We start from the raw sequence: 16844 nt of genomic DNA, 5'->3' as shown, positions 1-16844 counted from the left end.
ATGCAACAATGCAAGCTCAGGATGTCACGTGGGTAACCACCCTCAAAAGCAAGGCTTCCTCCCTCTAACAGAAAATCGGAAAATAAGGTTGTCATGTAAATTTTAAGTCAAACTGAAATGCTAAGGAATTATTACTTTTATGATTCTCAGGTTTACTAGGTTTTTAAAATTGGTATTAAATACCAATTATACTGATATTGCTGATAAGAGGTCTTGAATCCTGAATATAATCTTTAATACAAATAAGAACAGAATGAAAAGCTGTGAACTTCTATGTGACAGAACTATCATGGTATTCTATCACCAATGGGAGAAGGGAAATTTTGGTTTCCGGTCACATAGTCCTGGTGGCATTTCTAAGAATTTGGAAGATGAAACTTATAGCTGAAGAAAATGCTTATGCTTCAGATAGCATCAGCTATAGCTAGTTAAATCAAGCCATACCAAGCAGAGGATGATGGCATACAGCTGTTGGAAAATGTCACCCAAATTGTCCTCTGCCACTCGCCAGAATTTAGCCATGCTAGATAATTCAAGCCTGCAACCCAACCCTGTATTTGTCCTATGTGTGCTGCTGTTACGCAGGGATAAAAATACACTTCAGATAGTTTTCAGAAATAAACTGAAAATGACATGTTAACATGTAAACTATGAAACCAAAGGCAACTAGCAAAACCAAAGCTCACATAAAAATATAGTAATTCATCTAACATCCATACAATGACATTAAAAGGAAGTTGCTCATACTATAACTGAATTTATTTATTTGGTGTTATTTTTTGTGTGTGTCTCACGTTTTTTGCCTTTGAAATAAGGACTACTTAAAATAACTGTCTTCTGGAAGTCAAGCAACAGATACATGGAGAAATGATTTACCTGACCATTCGACCAATACAGATGCCTGTGGTTACAATTTTCAAAATCACTCATCTTATCCTTAAAATATAATTAATTGTACTAAAATCTAGCTGTGGAGAAAATGGAAGTTCCTATGGCCAAGATCCTCATTTGACTCTAAACTACTTGATGATGTAATTGGCCTCCTGCTAGGCTACTGCTTCCACGCCCGTTAGCAATGAGCTATTATGGATGAGTCACTATATAAGAGCTCCGGGCAGAGGCAGAGACAGAGGTGGTTTACGGACCTGCAGACCGCTGGGTGCAGATGTGATTCTAGTGCTTGACTTACTGCTGGGAGAATAAAGCTGGGTATAAACCCTTTTACCCCAAGAATGTTCCATTGTCATTTCTCCGTCTCACGGAACCCATAGTAAACTGGCCCGGGGCTGAAATCCTCGGGCGAGACACTAGCCGAGGCAAAGTATACGTGAGGAACACTTCACTGAAACCCGAACGGATTGCCTTAAGAAAAAGATTCCTAGCTTGAAAGTGAGAAAGAAAGATAATTCAAGCATTCTCACAGCTTGGCTTATTTTTATCTTTACTAAATGGAAACCCCTTAAATAAATAAGCAGCCCATAAAAATTTTCACCAGTCCTTCATACATTTGTCAATGCCTGGGTAGTGATGAAGTATATCCAAGGTCAGTAAATGACAACACTGGCAAGAAATTCAGTCCTGGGTCAAGGTATTATATTTCATGTTTTGTTACATTTTTACTTGACTAGAGAGAGCAGGCTATTTCTTTAGAGTAAACTAATTTCCTTCAGGCACTGAGCCATGGTAATTTGTGAGACAGCTTTGCTTTCCTTTTTCAGCAGATCTATATATTAAGCATATTCTAAAACTAGTATTTTATTTTGCCTATTTTCATCTACATTATTGCTTTTCCATTTCTACTATGAAACAACAATTAGTAAGTAAAGAAAAAAGGAGGTATATCTTTTTGAGTTTGCATTATTTTTCTCCATTGGCAAAGTTCAAAATGTTCATCTGATTCTTTCATTCTAGGATAGAATAATAGACTTCTCTATTAATACACACCTGGTTTTATGTCTCGGAGGAAGGTGTTTTAGAGGCTCTCAGTTTTCCAGTGATCTTCAGCAGAAATGAACTGCACGAATCCTGTAAATTACTTTACCATGCCTTTATTTTTCATGTGTTTTTTTAAAGGACTTACAGATACAAGGGCACTGGGGAACCACCACTAGTTCCTACCATTTGGGAAATTTTCCCTGGATCCACTAAAATGCAATTTCCTGACCATTGTGTTATGCTAAATAAATCAAGTCCTGGGGGTCTCAAATGTCCATTTCTGTAATTTGGCTGGAACTGGGGGAGGGGCAGTAAAAACAGGCTGAGGCCAGTTAGGAATTAATGGATCATCTGAAAATCCTAGTTCCATGTTCCCTCATCAAAATGATGAATCTGGGTCCATTTCATTGTGAATATTTCCATCAGCTAAGCAAATACATGCTCGAGTAGGTCAGTTTTGTTAATTTTTTTAATTAAAATAATTGATTTGTAGGACACTGTGCTGAAAGCCGTAATTTAAATGTTATATTAGAACTCTAACGTAATTAACTTTTTTAGGATTTCAAATCACATCTTTTATTGGATCTTTTACAATTGATTTGTCTGTGCCGTCCCTGCCTTCTTTAATAAAGATCTAAAGTGTCAAATGCTTTTATCTTATGCAATACTCATAAAAACCTGCGGAGGAGAAGATTATCATCTCTATTGTAAAGACAAAGGCAGTAATTTGCTCAAGATCACACAGTTCCCACGCGGTGTAGCTGGAGCTCAGACCCTGACATTTGGGTTCCAACTCTTGCGCTACTGGCCGCTATGCTCTCTTCTCTCTCCAGATTTGTTTTTTGAATTGTACTTAAAATTTAAATCGTCATTCCTCTCTACAGGTTTCCTCTTGTTGCTGGAAGAAAAACTTAAAAAAACTAATTTGTTGTAAAATACAGTTACACTGTGATCTGAGTATTCCTATTTTTGACTCACAACCCAGCTGAATGTGCTGAAGGGTATCTTCTCGGGTGACTGATTTTCTTTTGGAATATGTATTTTTCACAGATTTCATGTTCATAACAGTGGTGTTACCCATTGTGCCTTAAATACAGAACTCTTTCTCCTCTAGGCTTTCCTAGGAAACCACGTGCACAGTTTTCCATGTGAACCATTTCATTTCGGTTGTGATTAAGGGAATGATGTCATTTTGGGGATTCCCGAGCAAATACTGCTGTTAGTGGACCAAAGCTGCCAAGGGAGAGTCCAAGTTATTTATTGCGTGGGTATTAATAGAAGTTATTTGTAGGAAAAAACTAAGAGTTTAGATTGGCAACTTCTGATTAATATACTAGGAAGTGATATGTGCCAATTTTGACTCAAAGGGCAGCTCTGGTCTGAGGCTTGACCGCCCCTCGGGATGTTCCCGCTGGTCTCACCTTCTTGGATGTGATGTTTCCATTCCTGAGACACACAGGGGCCTTCTAAAAGTCAAGCCTGGCAACTGGTCAGTATGCCCTTCCCAAATGGTTTATAAAAGTGTAGATGCTTCAGATTTCCGTTTTAGATTTTAACTCTTAATATGTATGATCTAAATTTCTAAGTTACTCAATGCTTTGCCTCCCAAGAAAAATGCATAATGGAAAACAGATTCCTTAGTGCAAAATTCATCTGATTACAAGCAACTGTCCACTTTACATGGGGGTGAGGGGGAGAGATCAATCTACCCTCCTGGAGCTCATTTTTGCTTAGCACACCTAAGAAAGCGTGGCAAATTGAGACAGGCTTTGATCCTCAAAGCTTATATCCCCATTTTCTTTAAAGTTTGTATTATAAATATTATACTATAATGTTATATGTCTATTATTCCTCAATTCTAAAAAAGGCCAAATGGAAAGGCTACAACAGAGTGAGCCTAGGGGAAAGGAAAAGAGGGAGGGTATGAAAAACATAATCCATTCTCTCACTCATATATTCATTCAATGAGCACTTACTGAGAGACTATGTTAGGTGTTGAGTCACTGCACGAAGTGCCTGAAAATAAACTAATGAGGACCCGGTTGGAGAACAAGAGTTATAATGAGGAGTCAAGACAATTTAGTTTTGGGTCCCAAGATGTTATGAGGAGATGATAAAGAAATAGCTTCCATCATTGTTCCTGTGTTAAAAAATTCCTAATTTTGCTCCTAGGGGAGAGAATGTGGGGCAATGGGAGGAGGAAGGCTGGGGACTTAGGTCAGGTCAGCTTAGGAAGATAAGCTTTAGCAGTCTGTTGGCACTGCTCAGAATTAATCTTGCTTTCAAGGAGGCAAGAATCTAGGCTGTTATAGGTCCATCCCTTTCATTAATATGTCTCAAAAAAAAGATTGAATATAGAAAGCGGTAGCCAGTAGAGACAGCTGTGTTCAAAAGCTGGTAATGCTTAATACAAGCTTTCAGCAAATGCAAGTAAGTTATAATATTTGCAAAACAGAAACAAGCAAAAGGATACGGAATTGTTGGCTGTACAGCAGTCCCTCCTTATCCACATGGTATGTTCCAAGACCACCGTGGATGATGAAAACTGCAGATAATACTAAACTCCATAGACACTATGTTTTTTCCCAATATATACATATCTATGATAAAGTTTAATTTATAAATTAGGCCCTGTGCAAGATTAACATCAACAACCAATAATAGTGAATCTCTCTCAAAATATCTTATTGTACAGATATTTCTGTAATCACATTTCTTCTTGTGAGGATGAGAGATGATAAAATGCCCGAGTGATGGGGAAGTGAGGGGAATGATGTAGGCATGTGACTCAGCGTTAGCTACTGATGGTCATCTGCTTTTGGACTAGGGGTGGCTGTGGGTAACTGAAACTGCAGACAAGGGGGAACTATGTATCTTTGTTTCTCCTATATGATTTCTTAATCTTTGCAATGAGCCTGAAACCTCAAAAAGACCTAAAGTCATCTAGAAGATGAAGCATACCTGTGAGCCAGGGTTAGATCACTGTTCACTCAGCAGATGCTTCTCCACCAATCTAGGGAGAAGTCTGGACAATGCACAGGCCTAGGAGGAGGTGGAGGTCACCCTAACAGCAGAGTATCAGGCTCTGTGTTCCAATAGTCAGTGCGAACGAGGCTGCAGGAGGCTGATGTTGGTGTGACCTACACTGTTTACACGGAATGCAATCATTAAGAGAAATGGGAGTAAGGTACTTTTTAGGAGTAAGTGGATCAAAAGACAGGATAAATATCAATCTGGAAAGTCAAAATGATCCTGGCTCCATGACAGACCTCTGTCTATGCCAAGCAAACTAAGGGGAACAGCAGGCTCCACTTTGAGGGAGACGCCTAGGACACCAGTGCACAGAGCATGTATGTCTGCAAGTGTGTGGAGCACCACTCGCAGCTGCAAGAACTCGGACATGATGCCTGTTGGTGGGGAAGTGGATGAACACACCAACGTGCATGCAGCATGGGCGGCTACAAAGACCCTGTCCTACAGAGTCAACTAGACATCCAGCTGTATAGATGAATCATATCGTCATAATAGCATCATAATGTTAAGGGGAAAAAGTTCCATACAGTAGTAAACTTTTTGTAAAGTTTAAGCCACTGCAATGATAATGAAGATGATGATGGTGATGATGATGATGATAATAACAATGGAATATATACAGGTGTACTGAAAGTATCTAACATGAAAAGAATGTGAGGAATCCCAGATGTGAAGTGATGGTTGTGCTGTGGGGGGTGGGCACCACCATGGGCAGATGCAGATGACTGATGTGGTCCTGGATTTTGGTTCTGGTGTTTCAAGACAATTAGCTAGGTAAAAACAGGCTATAGGTGGAATAATGGGATTTTCTTATGAAACAAATACCATGATTAATACACTTCTGGACACATGACAAAGGGAGCCATACACATACACATGCACACACAGATGACCATGTGTGTGCATGTGTATACTTAGAAATGGAGACAGAGGTGGACGGGAATCTCTGAAATAAATACAAACACCATGAAGTAGAGAAGGGGTGACCTGTCTCCTACTTTGAAAGTCCTCAGCTACCCGATGGCAAAGGTGCAGCCTGTGTTCTCATGCCCACATCAGTTCCAACTTCACTGGATCATGCAGCTCATTTGCAATTGATGACCACGCTTTTACCAGCTTTTAGTTTAAAGATGATTTAAGAACATGTCCTTTCTTCACAATATGACTACCACCTATGTCCTTTTAAATAATACTTATATTTTTGCCAAAAGCAAATTATAATCGGCTTCATTATAAATATCACCTCTGCTATGACTACTATTATTTCACTTTTACTTCAAATCACCAAACACATTTTAGTGAGATTATTTTCCTTGACAGCAATTAATGCGAGGTCCATTAAAGTCAAAAACATTTCGTTTGACACTCCTCAACATTTACTGATTTATAAAACTAACAGACTGACGACTAAGAGAAATAACAGCTCAAACCCCAAGATGTCATTCCGTATTCGATAAGAACTAGATCTTCTTGGCAGCACGTAATGTGCTCTGCTTATACTTAGTGTTCTAGGAATAATGGTTGCAAGATTCCATGACAGAGGCTCTAAGAGGTTTGTATACACTGCTCTGAAGCCATACTGAATGAACTATTATAGCACAGTTGTACAGAATAAGTTTTCATTTTTGAAGAACAGAATATACAGCAAAAATCCATTGACCAGATATCTAATACATTAGTCATGAGAGGTGGTAGAACATATGTTAGAGAGAAACGCTGAGTTTTTCAAGAATTAGCCTTTGTGGGCTAACCTCCCAAAAGGCTCTCTGGAATCTGGCTACATCTGGGTGCTTAAACGGGTCAATCCAGGTAGAGAGCTAGGACAGTGGATCTGGGCTGGGGCCAGTGAACAGTCAGGCCATGCATCCTCAATCACAAGGCTTAGAGTCCTGAGTCCTAATGACATAGAGGGAGGGTTCCCCTACTTATGAAGGCTGAGGTGAAGAAACAGGAATGGAAGTCTAGGTTCTATATTTCTCAGCCTTTACACTATCAGAGGAGAGAGATTGCTTTTCCCAGTCATGCAAACTTCATAGCCAGTGCCATGCTCACTAAACTGGGTCTAATTCTGGCTTTGCTGAGTCACAAGGCACTTCCACATGATGCAATGGGCGAAGCGAGAACTGTCCTCCTGTAGCTGCTGCTGTCTTCACGAGGCTCCCCCCATAAATGCTGTCCACGGGCTGTGGGTGTGCTGCCGGGTCACCCACCCTTGTTTGCTCAGCAGCTCTAGCCAAGAATGAAAGCTGTGGAGTGAATCTAGCAGGTTGGAATCCTGGCTCTGCAGTTTCCTACCCATTTGACCTCAAGAAGGTTCCTTAGCTTCTCTGTGCCTCAGTTTCTTCATCTGCAGAGTGGGCCAATGTCGGTAACCAACCTCACAGCACTGTGTGATGGTTTAATAAGAAAACCCATAGCTTAACTATGGTCTAGAACATATTAAATGTGTCATTAACTTTTATTAATGTGTTATTTTGGTACATACACTCTGCTGGCAGAGTCAGATAAGACAACGAATTAAAATACAATGGAAAAAGTGCCATGATAAAGGAATAACTTACTTATTAGAGCAGCGGACAGTAGTTTTGAGTTTAGCAGTCTGGGCTTTCTTATTTCAAGGGGAGAGAATTTACGTGTTAACTACAATGTTGTAAATTTCTTTTAATAAAGGTTTACGAGATGATAGTTTTGTGGTTTTTAAATTGATGACCTAAAATATCTTCACTGTTTCTGTTATTTGTAACCCCCTCACGTGAATCTCAGTTTTAATATGGAGTTCTCCTTTTGGGAAATAGTCGATGAGTTTATTATTATTTTAAAACTGATGTACTTTTGGTAATATGAATAAAAGCAACTCCTTTTCAGTTTAGCACAGCAGTTTATTTTCCGTGGTTTATCAAAGGAGAACCAGAGCAGCCACTAAAGATACTGTGCCGACAAGTTCCGTGGGCATAACTCTGCTGCTGCGACAAACCTCCAGCAGCTACATGCCGTGGCGATGGAACAAAGCTGAAGACTCTTCAGTCTAAATTGCAAACAACTATTTGACATCCACAGAGTCACTGAAAGGGAACTTTCCAGTACAGTGATGCTATTTTCCTGCCTTCCCTTTAGGCCAGGAAAGAATAACCAGCTCAAGGAGTGTTAAAGAAGGTTTAGTCTGGAAGGGGGTGTCACACGAGGACATCAGGCATCCACCTGTGCTTTATCCAAGGGGACTGAAATTCAAAATAACGTATTTGGTTATCAAATAGCAAAATGCTGGACAAAATTCTCATATACCATTTCCTATTATACTGGTAAGTTCTGTTTCCCTTCTTCATTTAAATAAATGGATATTTGGATGAATCAATCTCTCCATAGAGTAAGTAATGAGACCACCTTTTTCCTAGGATGTCTCACACACACACACACACACTCACACACAGTTGGCTGGGAGAGAGACTCACATGTCCCTTTCTGCTTTGGGCTCAGACTTTGGGCTTGGTCAGTAGTCTGTATCTAAACATGGGAAGAACAAATCCCACAGGAGAATCTCTTGGCCAATGATATAAAACAAAACAAGCCTCAAGATAGATACCAAGTCATGTTTTAAACATTAAATCAGAAGATGAATGTCACCCCCACCATTTTTTTCACTTTAGTAAAAACTATTTATGTTCAAACTTGTATTTTCAGCAGCTAAGCCTTTCAGTTTTAGTTACGACATCCCAACAGACAAGCAGAAGACAGTTCTTCTAAGGGACAGTTAAGGTCCCTCATCTCAGAAGCATCACCAGAAGGTGACTCCAAAGAGGGACAATGACAGAAAGACCTAAAAATGAAACTGCATTAATGTTTAAGCTCTTGGCTTTGACTGGCAACCTGAGCAAAATAAGATTAGGAAGGAAATAAAGAAAAGTCAAATGATGGAAAAATTCCCATGACGAAGAACACTGGCCTCTTTCCAAATACAGCTTCAACTCTGGCCCCACATTTTACCTTCTTTTTGGACATTCAACTCAAGTCAAATAAATGAATTTATTGTACACCCTACTCCCAATTAACCAACATGTATTTTTTAGGAGCCTACAATACAGCAGGAACAGTTCCAGGCTCTGGAATACAGCAATTAACAAGATAGTTTCTGTCCTCATGATCTTACTCAAAATTAAAGAAAAAAATTTTTACTCAAATGTTGGTGTGAGATGATCAACAAACACACACAAAATCAGTATCACAACTTTTTTCAAGTTAATAAGCTAACTTCACAATTTCTTGTTAATGCTAGCACTATTTTCTAATACTCAGATGCAACTGGAGTTGCCTTTTTTATTTCTGAACAGACTAGTAACTTAAAAACCAAAAAAGAGTTCTTTAGAGAATTTCATTGCCACACTAACAGAATTATGGTATGTGTTATATAATAGAAACAGGAAGGGAATCATTTAAAACTAAATCTTCCAATACTACTATATTTTGTATTTACATTATGATACACATAAAAAATAAATATCTTACCTTTGACATTTGGTCAAAAAAAATCACTATGGTTGTAATTTTATTCAGGGCAAATAACTAACTTTAAATTTATGTCAACATTTTTATATTGATGCTATATAAACTGTATACAAGCTGACTACAATTCACTGCGTGTAGCAAGAGTTTGCAATCTTCCCAGATATATCATGCTGCCAATGACATTAGATAGATTTATGTAAGGAAATATCACTTGATCATTTACATAAAAGAACAATATTATCTAAAGAAAATCGATAATGGTCACATTTAAGATATCCAAATTAATATGACTTATACACAGAGTAAAGACTTCCAACTTTGTTTTCAAATTCTCATCATCCCTTCTTCCAGTTCTGCTATTCCCCACTAATACCAAATATTCAATCACATAATTGTTTCTGGGCAGTGTTGAATGGATTTGGCTGCCTGGGCAGGAAGTAAGGAAAAAGACGACTAGATTCAGGGCTCTGGGCGCTGCCTACATTACATCAACAGGCCCCTTTCCTGAAGAACAGAGGCAAGTGTGAATAAAGAGCTGCACTGTTTTTCTCCAAACCCTGTCTTGGCTCTATATGTTGTTTTGATGAAATGTGGTGTAGAAAAGTCTCATTCTATTTTCAACCAAGAAGAAACGCATTGTGCGATGATTAATGGAAATGTCACAACCACTTGAATCAGTCAGTGGCTGTACCTTCTCACCTAGAATTGAACACTGTGTTTGTTCTTAAGTCTACCACCATTGGATCTAGTTTGGATATTATTCCATAAGTAAAACATGAAGGGGAGAGACAAAAGGTTGAGTGATAGAATCAACCCCAAAAAAGTCAGGAAGGAAAATACAAAAAGTAACAATGATACAGCAGCACAACTCAGATTTTGTGTAAACCCCTGATTCCTCCATTTAATTCCTGTGCTCACTCAGATAATTTTCCCATCTTCCAAGTTGATTTTCTTAACCTTTCCAAAATAGGCAGACTTTGGTCATCAACACTGTATTTAAGCAGCATATGCCACTTGGACATTCTTGCTAACAGTTTCATAGAGAATTTATTTGGTCTTTAAAATAATTAACCACAGTTTATTGCTTTTTCTTTGGGAGGAGCATTAAATTAAGTTGTAAAATGTAAATCTATAAAAGTATGAAGATTAATTTGTAGCTGACTATAAGCCAATCAGGGCAAAGAGAAAATATAGGATAACGCATGTCCTGTGGGTTCGTGGGATTATGATCTCTGGTGCTGAAGCAATAAACATGTACACCTATATTCTACATCCTAATAAAATAGTAGATATTCCTGCTTGTCTTTCATACGTAAGTTTTAGATTTTACCTCCTCCCATTTTTTCTTCTACAGAGAGGGGCACAACTTTTTCTAACCAAGCTACAAAAAACTCCAAATACTGTCTTTTGGAAAGGGACAAAATGAAAGACTTTATTATATACACTAGAAGATGATTTTATTTACTGAAGGTAAATGGGTCTAAATGAACTTGTTTTTCAAAATGATCATAACAACATTCAGTACTCTTAGTCTAAACTCAGAAAATGTTTCCAATTAATATCATAGTGGGCAGGTGGATGAAGTGCAGATTTACTGAATTTCCCATGTAGATTTTACCTCTGATAAGCAAGACTGGCAAAAAGAAATCTCCGGAATAAATTTTTTAAAAAACCTTCCAGTAGATAGGAATGCTCATGCCACAAAAGAATGGTCATAGTCTATTGCTTTTAGAAAACTACCGTAGTTGAAATAAATTGATTTTAAGTAACATAATAGCTGAAAAGATAAACATTATACTCAAATATGACTAGAGTATCAACATTCTTCTGAATATACATGGTCATGAAAGCTGGACACACTTAGAAGCTTCTTGAATTTTGTAATAATGATTAAGCTTTTGGTTGCAGATGAACAGAGTAAGTAATTTATTCTATTTGAGGAAAGGTGCTGGAATTTACATTTTAATATTATAATCCAAAACCCATATTCCTGAAAATTACTAGATTTTAAAAAGTATATGTGAGTAATAAGCTATTACTTCACAGACCATATCTGTAATTTCCAAATCCTTCCTGAGTTCACTTCTGCTCATTTTTTGGCAGCTGGTCAAGCAACAACTTTCAAAACAAAATTTAAATATTTACTTTATAATATAGGACAGAGGGTCAACTTCCAAAGCTTCATCTTACACATGACATTGTATTTCACTTGGACTTCTCTTTACCCAATTCTAATCTTTCATATAATTTCAAAATGAAATGGGAAACTGCTTTATTAAGGAAAAACATAAATGGCTGGATTACTTCCATTCTTGCTACAAACCAGATGCAAAATGCTCCTTGGCCCTTTCCAAATCAAACCCATTAAATACACAAACCAATCAAAAATACCCTATGCCTGCACTTTCGTATTAAAATATTAAAGTTATAATCGTAATTACATTTTTCAAAATTCAAAATGAAGTCATGCTTTTCTTGGATTCAGAGTCACCCATCAACCGTACCCCTCAAAGTAGAGACACCCACCTTCACATTTCTGAGTAGTTTCGCTCTGCTTGTGGCCAGCAGGACATTTGCATTCAAAGGAGCCCACTGTGTTGATGCAGTTTCCTCCCTGGCATATTCCAGGAATAGCCTGGCATTCATCAACGTCTGTAAGAAGAAAGCATTTCGAACATAGATACCATGATTTCCAGAATATCTCTCTATAGTTCTTTAATGGATAGAAAAAACTCAGTTGTTCTCAAGAGAATGGTGTGAGGGGAGGCAGGACCTCTTTATATGCATATATTTTTAATTGTAAATATGTTGTAGATATGTTACAGATCTTAATTTGTGTTTTGATTTTTTTTCTGGAATTTTATTTTTAAAACATACCCATGTTGTTATGTGGATAACCAATCTGCTGTACAAACCTTAATGTGTTTGCTCTCATGGTGATGGGTATTCAGTATACCCCCAACTTCTCAGCACCTCAGGGAATGATACCATCCATGTCCTTCCTTTGTCTCTTTATGGAGTTGGGTAATCATGCACTTTTCAGACTCAAAGAGACTCCATTCCTTTGCTGTTGACCCAGAGCAGAATTAGATCACAGGGTCTACCTACCCCCAGTATGAATAAACAGTACCCAACAGTCAGTACCCCTGCATAAGTCTTCAGACCACTAGCAATCTGCACACCTATGAGTTGGCCACCACATACCATACTGTTCATGGAGATTCTTGCATTTTCTCCTCCCTGCCAACACGACATAAACTATTCAATATTCTAATCCTCTTTGGCCTAATAATTGTAAAGGAATATTAATTAATTTTAGATTTCACTATTCTAATTATTAATTACTATGCTTGTTAGCTTTTAGATTTTCTCATTCTGAAGTCATCTTTTTACATCCTATGGAGGTTGTTAAGTTCTTATTTAAAACCTTGTCTAGTGGTTTTAGACATGGCAATTTTCTTCCTCATCCTTTACGTTACCTATTAGTTTCATACATTCAGGAACAGATATACTTAATATCGACAAAACAAAATTCAAGAAACTGTAATAACAATTTTTTTCAGGCAAATAAAAGCTAAAAGTCTATAAGAAATGTTAAAGGAAATTAAGAAAAATAAAAATGAGATGGAAATCATAGTCTACACAAAAAATATGAAGAGCACTGTAAACAGTACATACGCTGGCAATAAAAAATACATTAAAAAAATAAACTTAAAGAAAATTGGTTATTGAGAATAACAGCAACAACAATGATAACATATTTGGGAAATTATAAAATATATAGAAATAAAAAGTATAACCACAGTATATGGAGGACTGAAGAGGAAAATGGAAGAACACTATTATAAATGTATCACGTTGTAAGTGAAGTGAGATAAAGTATTTGACAATAGAGCATAGTTAAGTTAAATGCATAAAACAAACACAAAAATATAAACAAGGCAGAAAGCTAATAATCCAGTTGTAGAAATACAATGGATGCTAAAATAGAGAGGCAGGCAAAGAGAAAAAGAAGAGGTGCAACAAACAGATAAAAAATAGTAAGATACAGATTTAAATCCAATGTCAACAATCACATGAAATGTAAATGCTAAAAACAATCCAATTTAAAGGGCTGACATTATCAAATTTGACTTAAGAAAAATATGCAATTTTTTTTTGCCTTCAGAAAACCTACTTTGACAGAGATAGTTTAAACTGTAAAAGGATGGAAAACCTGTATCGTGGACTCCTTAAGAGAAAGCTGGAGTGGCTATGTTAATATTATACAAAGTGTTCATAAGAATAAGAAATATTACCCTGAATAAACACTGAATATTTTATAATGAAAAAGGGGTCAATTCATTAAAAGGATATAATAATGCAAAATGTATATGCATTCATTGTAAATTTGTTAGTAACTAACAGAACAAGCAGACTGAATACCACCAACGATATATAAGAGTTGAACTATCCTTTTAGCCAACTTGTCCTGACATTTACAGAATACCCCATCCAACTTTAGCAGAATATGTATTATTTCCAAGTGCCCATGGAATATTTACCAAGACCAAGAGTATACTATGAAGCCATGTGAAAAGACTCATTAAAAATAAGAGGATTTAAATTATTCAAAGTATGTTTTCTAAACACAACAGCATTAAACTAGAATTAATCATAGAAAATATCTGGGATATCCCCAAATTTTCAGAATTTAAATGATACACTTTAAAATAACCCACTGATTAAAAAAGAAATCACATGGAAAATTAGAACATTTTAAATTAAATGAAAATAAAAATACAACATATCAAAATTTGTGGGATGCAGTTTAAATGATATGTAGAGATAAATATGTAGCTTTAAAAATGCTTATTTTATAAAAAGAAAGATCTTAAATTGGTGATCTAAGAAATTAAGAAATTAAAAAAAGGGCAAATTAAACTGAAACAGAAAAATAATGATAAAACAGAACAAAACAACTGTCAAACAATACACATAATAACTATAAAACCTGGCTCTCTGGAAATTTAAGTAAAACTGATAGAGCTCTGTCAAGGTACATCAATAAAAATAGAGAGAGAAGAAATGAATGACCAGTAACAGGAATAAGAGTGGGTACATCACTACAAGTTCTACAGACATAAAAAGGACCAAAGGAAATAGTATGAACAACTTTACAGCCCTAGATTCAACCATTAAGACAAAATGTACAAATCCCTTGAAAAGACAGAAATATTAAGGCTCATTCAAGAACAGGTAACACAAATAGACCTACGTCTAGTAAAGTAACTGAAATGAAACTTTAAAATCTCTGCCCCAAGACAACTCCAGACCAAGGAGATTTTACTGTTGAATTATTTCAAACGTTTAACGAAGAAATAATACCAGTTGTACAGAAAAGGGGAGAAGAGGGGATGGACACAGGCCTACCACTTGCACTGGGCTAGCATCACCCTGACCCCAAAGCCAGACAAACATACTATAAGAAATGAAACAACAGACGGGTATCTTTTTGGAAATAGGCGCACAAAAAGTCTTGGCAAGTCAACTTTAGCAATACATAAAACATGTAATACATCATGACCAAGTGGGGTTTATCCTAGGAATTTAAGGCTGTTTCAACATTCAAACATCAATCAGTGTAATTCACCATGTTAGCCAACTAAGGAAAACATGATCATCTCTTAGGTGTGGAAAAAGCAAGTGATGAAATTCAGCACTCATTTATGATTTAAAAAATCTCATTAAGCCAGGAATACAAAGGAATTTCCTCAGCTTGACAAAGGGCCTGTGCAAAAAAAACACAGTTCACATATATTTAGGGGATTGGGGAAAATCTTTTGATTTAGAATGTCTAAATTGTCATTTTATATCTATGTGAATTTGCCTTGATTTTTCTCTCCATAAAAGGTAATGCTCTTTAATTCAGTATATTGTTGTGACACAGTATATAAAAATACGTAACTTGTACAAATGTATGTTTCCTATTCAAAATGGACACGCTAACATAACAGATTTATTAATATTATATCTTCAATTGCAAAATAATATGCTAATGATAGTAAGTGTTAAAAACACAAAAAAACCATTGATGTAAGTTAGCAGTCGGTTCTTTTAGACTTTTATTTACACACATATGCAGAGTGGTGGTCTGTTTATTTAACAAGAATACAATAACACTGTATGTGTTGTTCTGCATCTTTCCTTCATTAAAAATATTTTGTGGCTACTTCTCTGTGTCAGTGTTTATCAATTTACCCTATTATTTTTTTGTAAGCCCACAGGTTTGGTGAACCTTGGTGTATAAATTAGAGAATTTATGCTTACCAAAGAGCTTAGCATCCTTATTATTTCTTCCTCACTTTAACTATCTATCTATAAAACTAATTACAACAGGCCAAAATATTTTATGCTGAAATTAGATTTCACTATCTTAATAACAGATATCTGATCCAAACATAAACCAGCCAGAAAGAAAGAAATGGTAAGAAGTTTCTATACTAAACAGTTTAACTCCGAACATTTCAAACCACATTATTTTTAAAACATACTACATTTCCACCCTCATTATAGTGTGGTATAAAACATCCCTAGAAACCTCTTTTCCTGGCAGATAAGTCAGAGAATGAATATCATGGTAAAAGCTGAAAAATGAGGCCAAACCTATAAAACCCTTAATACTGTTTAAGAAATTCTTCAACTGCATATTCAGTTGATTCAATACATTTTCAAAGGAAAAGGGTCTATTTTGTAATTGCCTAAAAAGTATTTTCCTAGAAGGAAAACTAAAACCTTTATTTCTGAAATATCCTAGACTACACAGATATACAGAATTAATTTCTTTAGGGAGATCAAGTGAAAATACAAAAAGATAATTTAAAGAAACCTTATAGAAATAATCAACATGAACCTAGAAATACAAAAGCTGTCTCTAAAAAAAAAAAAAAGCAAGTCTCAGACTTTCAAACTACACAAGTTTCCCCATCTTCCAAGCGCTAGCATTAGCAACTACTACTGTCTGATTAGTTTTCCATTGTCCAGATTATACAGATGTGTCCCAGTTCATCTCTTCAATTCAGGCACAAGCTTACTATTTCTTTAACTGTTGAATAAATTAAAATCACATATGAGGATTTTATAGAATAAAATTAAATCTTTTTAAATTTAACCTTATGGAGTCACTTCAGCCTATGTCTATTAAAGTTATAAATTAGGCAACAAAGCAACAGTAATTCTAGTTCATGAACTCATTTATTCTCCAAATAAATTTGCCTAAACGATTAAACTGATTTTATTATATATTAGTAATAGACGGTATGCTATTTTTAACTTACATTAAAATACGGAAAAAACAGTGCAGTGGTACAGGCACATAAAAATGGTTCATTTAATTT

General features: G+C 36.1%; 1 protein-coding gene across 1 annotated transcript in view; it reads right to left on the bottom strand.

Annotated features, from left to right (window-relative positions):
- Positions 1-16844, bottom strand: part of FBN2 (fibrillin 2) — a 237357-nt gene that overhangs the window by 157583 nt on the left and 62930 nt on the right. Inside the window, exon 7 of the mRNA XM_036903223.2 lies at positions 11995-12120. Within this exon, the coding sequence (XP_036759118.2) occupies positions 11995-12120 (126 nt within the window). The remainder of the gene's footprint in view (positions 1-11994; positions 12121-16844) is intronic.

This window comes from Manis pentadactyla, chromosome 13 (genome assembly GCF_030020395.1).
Source record: "Manis pentadactyla isolate mManPen7 chromosome 13, mManPen7.hap1, whole genome shotgun sequence".
Classification (NCBI taxonomy): Eukaryota; Metazoa; Chordata; class Mammalia; order Pholidota; family Manidae; genus Manis; species Manis pentadactyla.
This window is presented reverse-complemented; position numbering and strand designations above follow the sequence as displayed.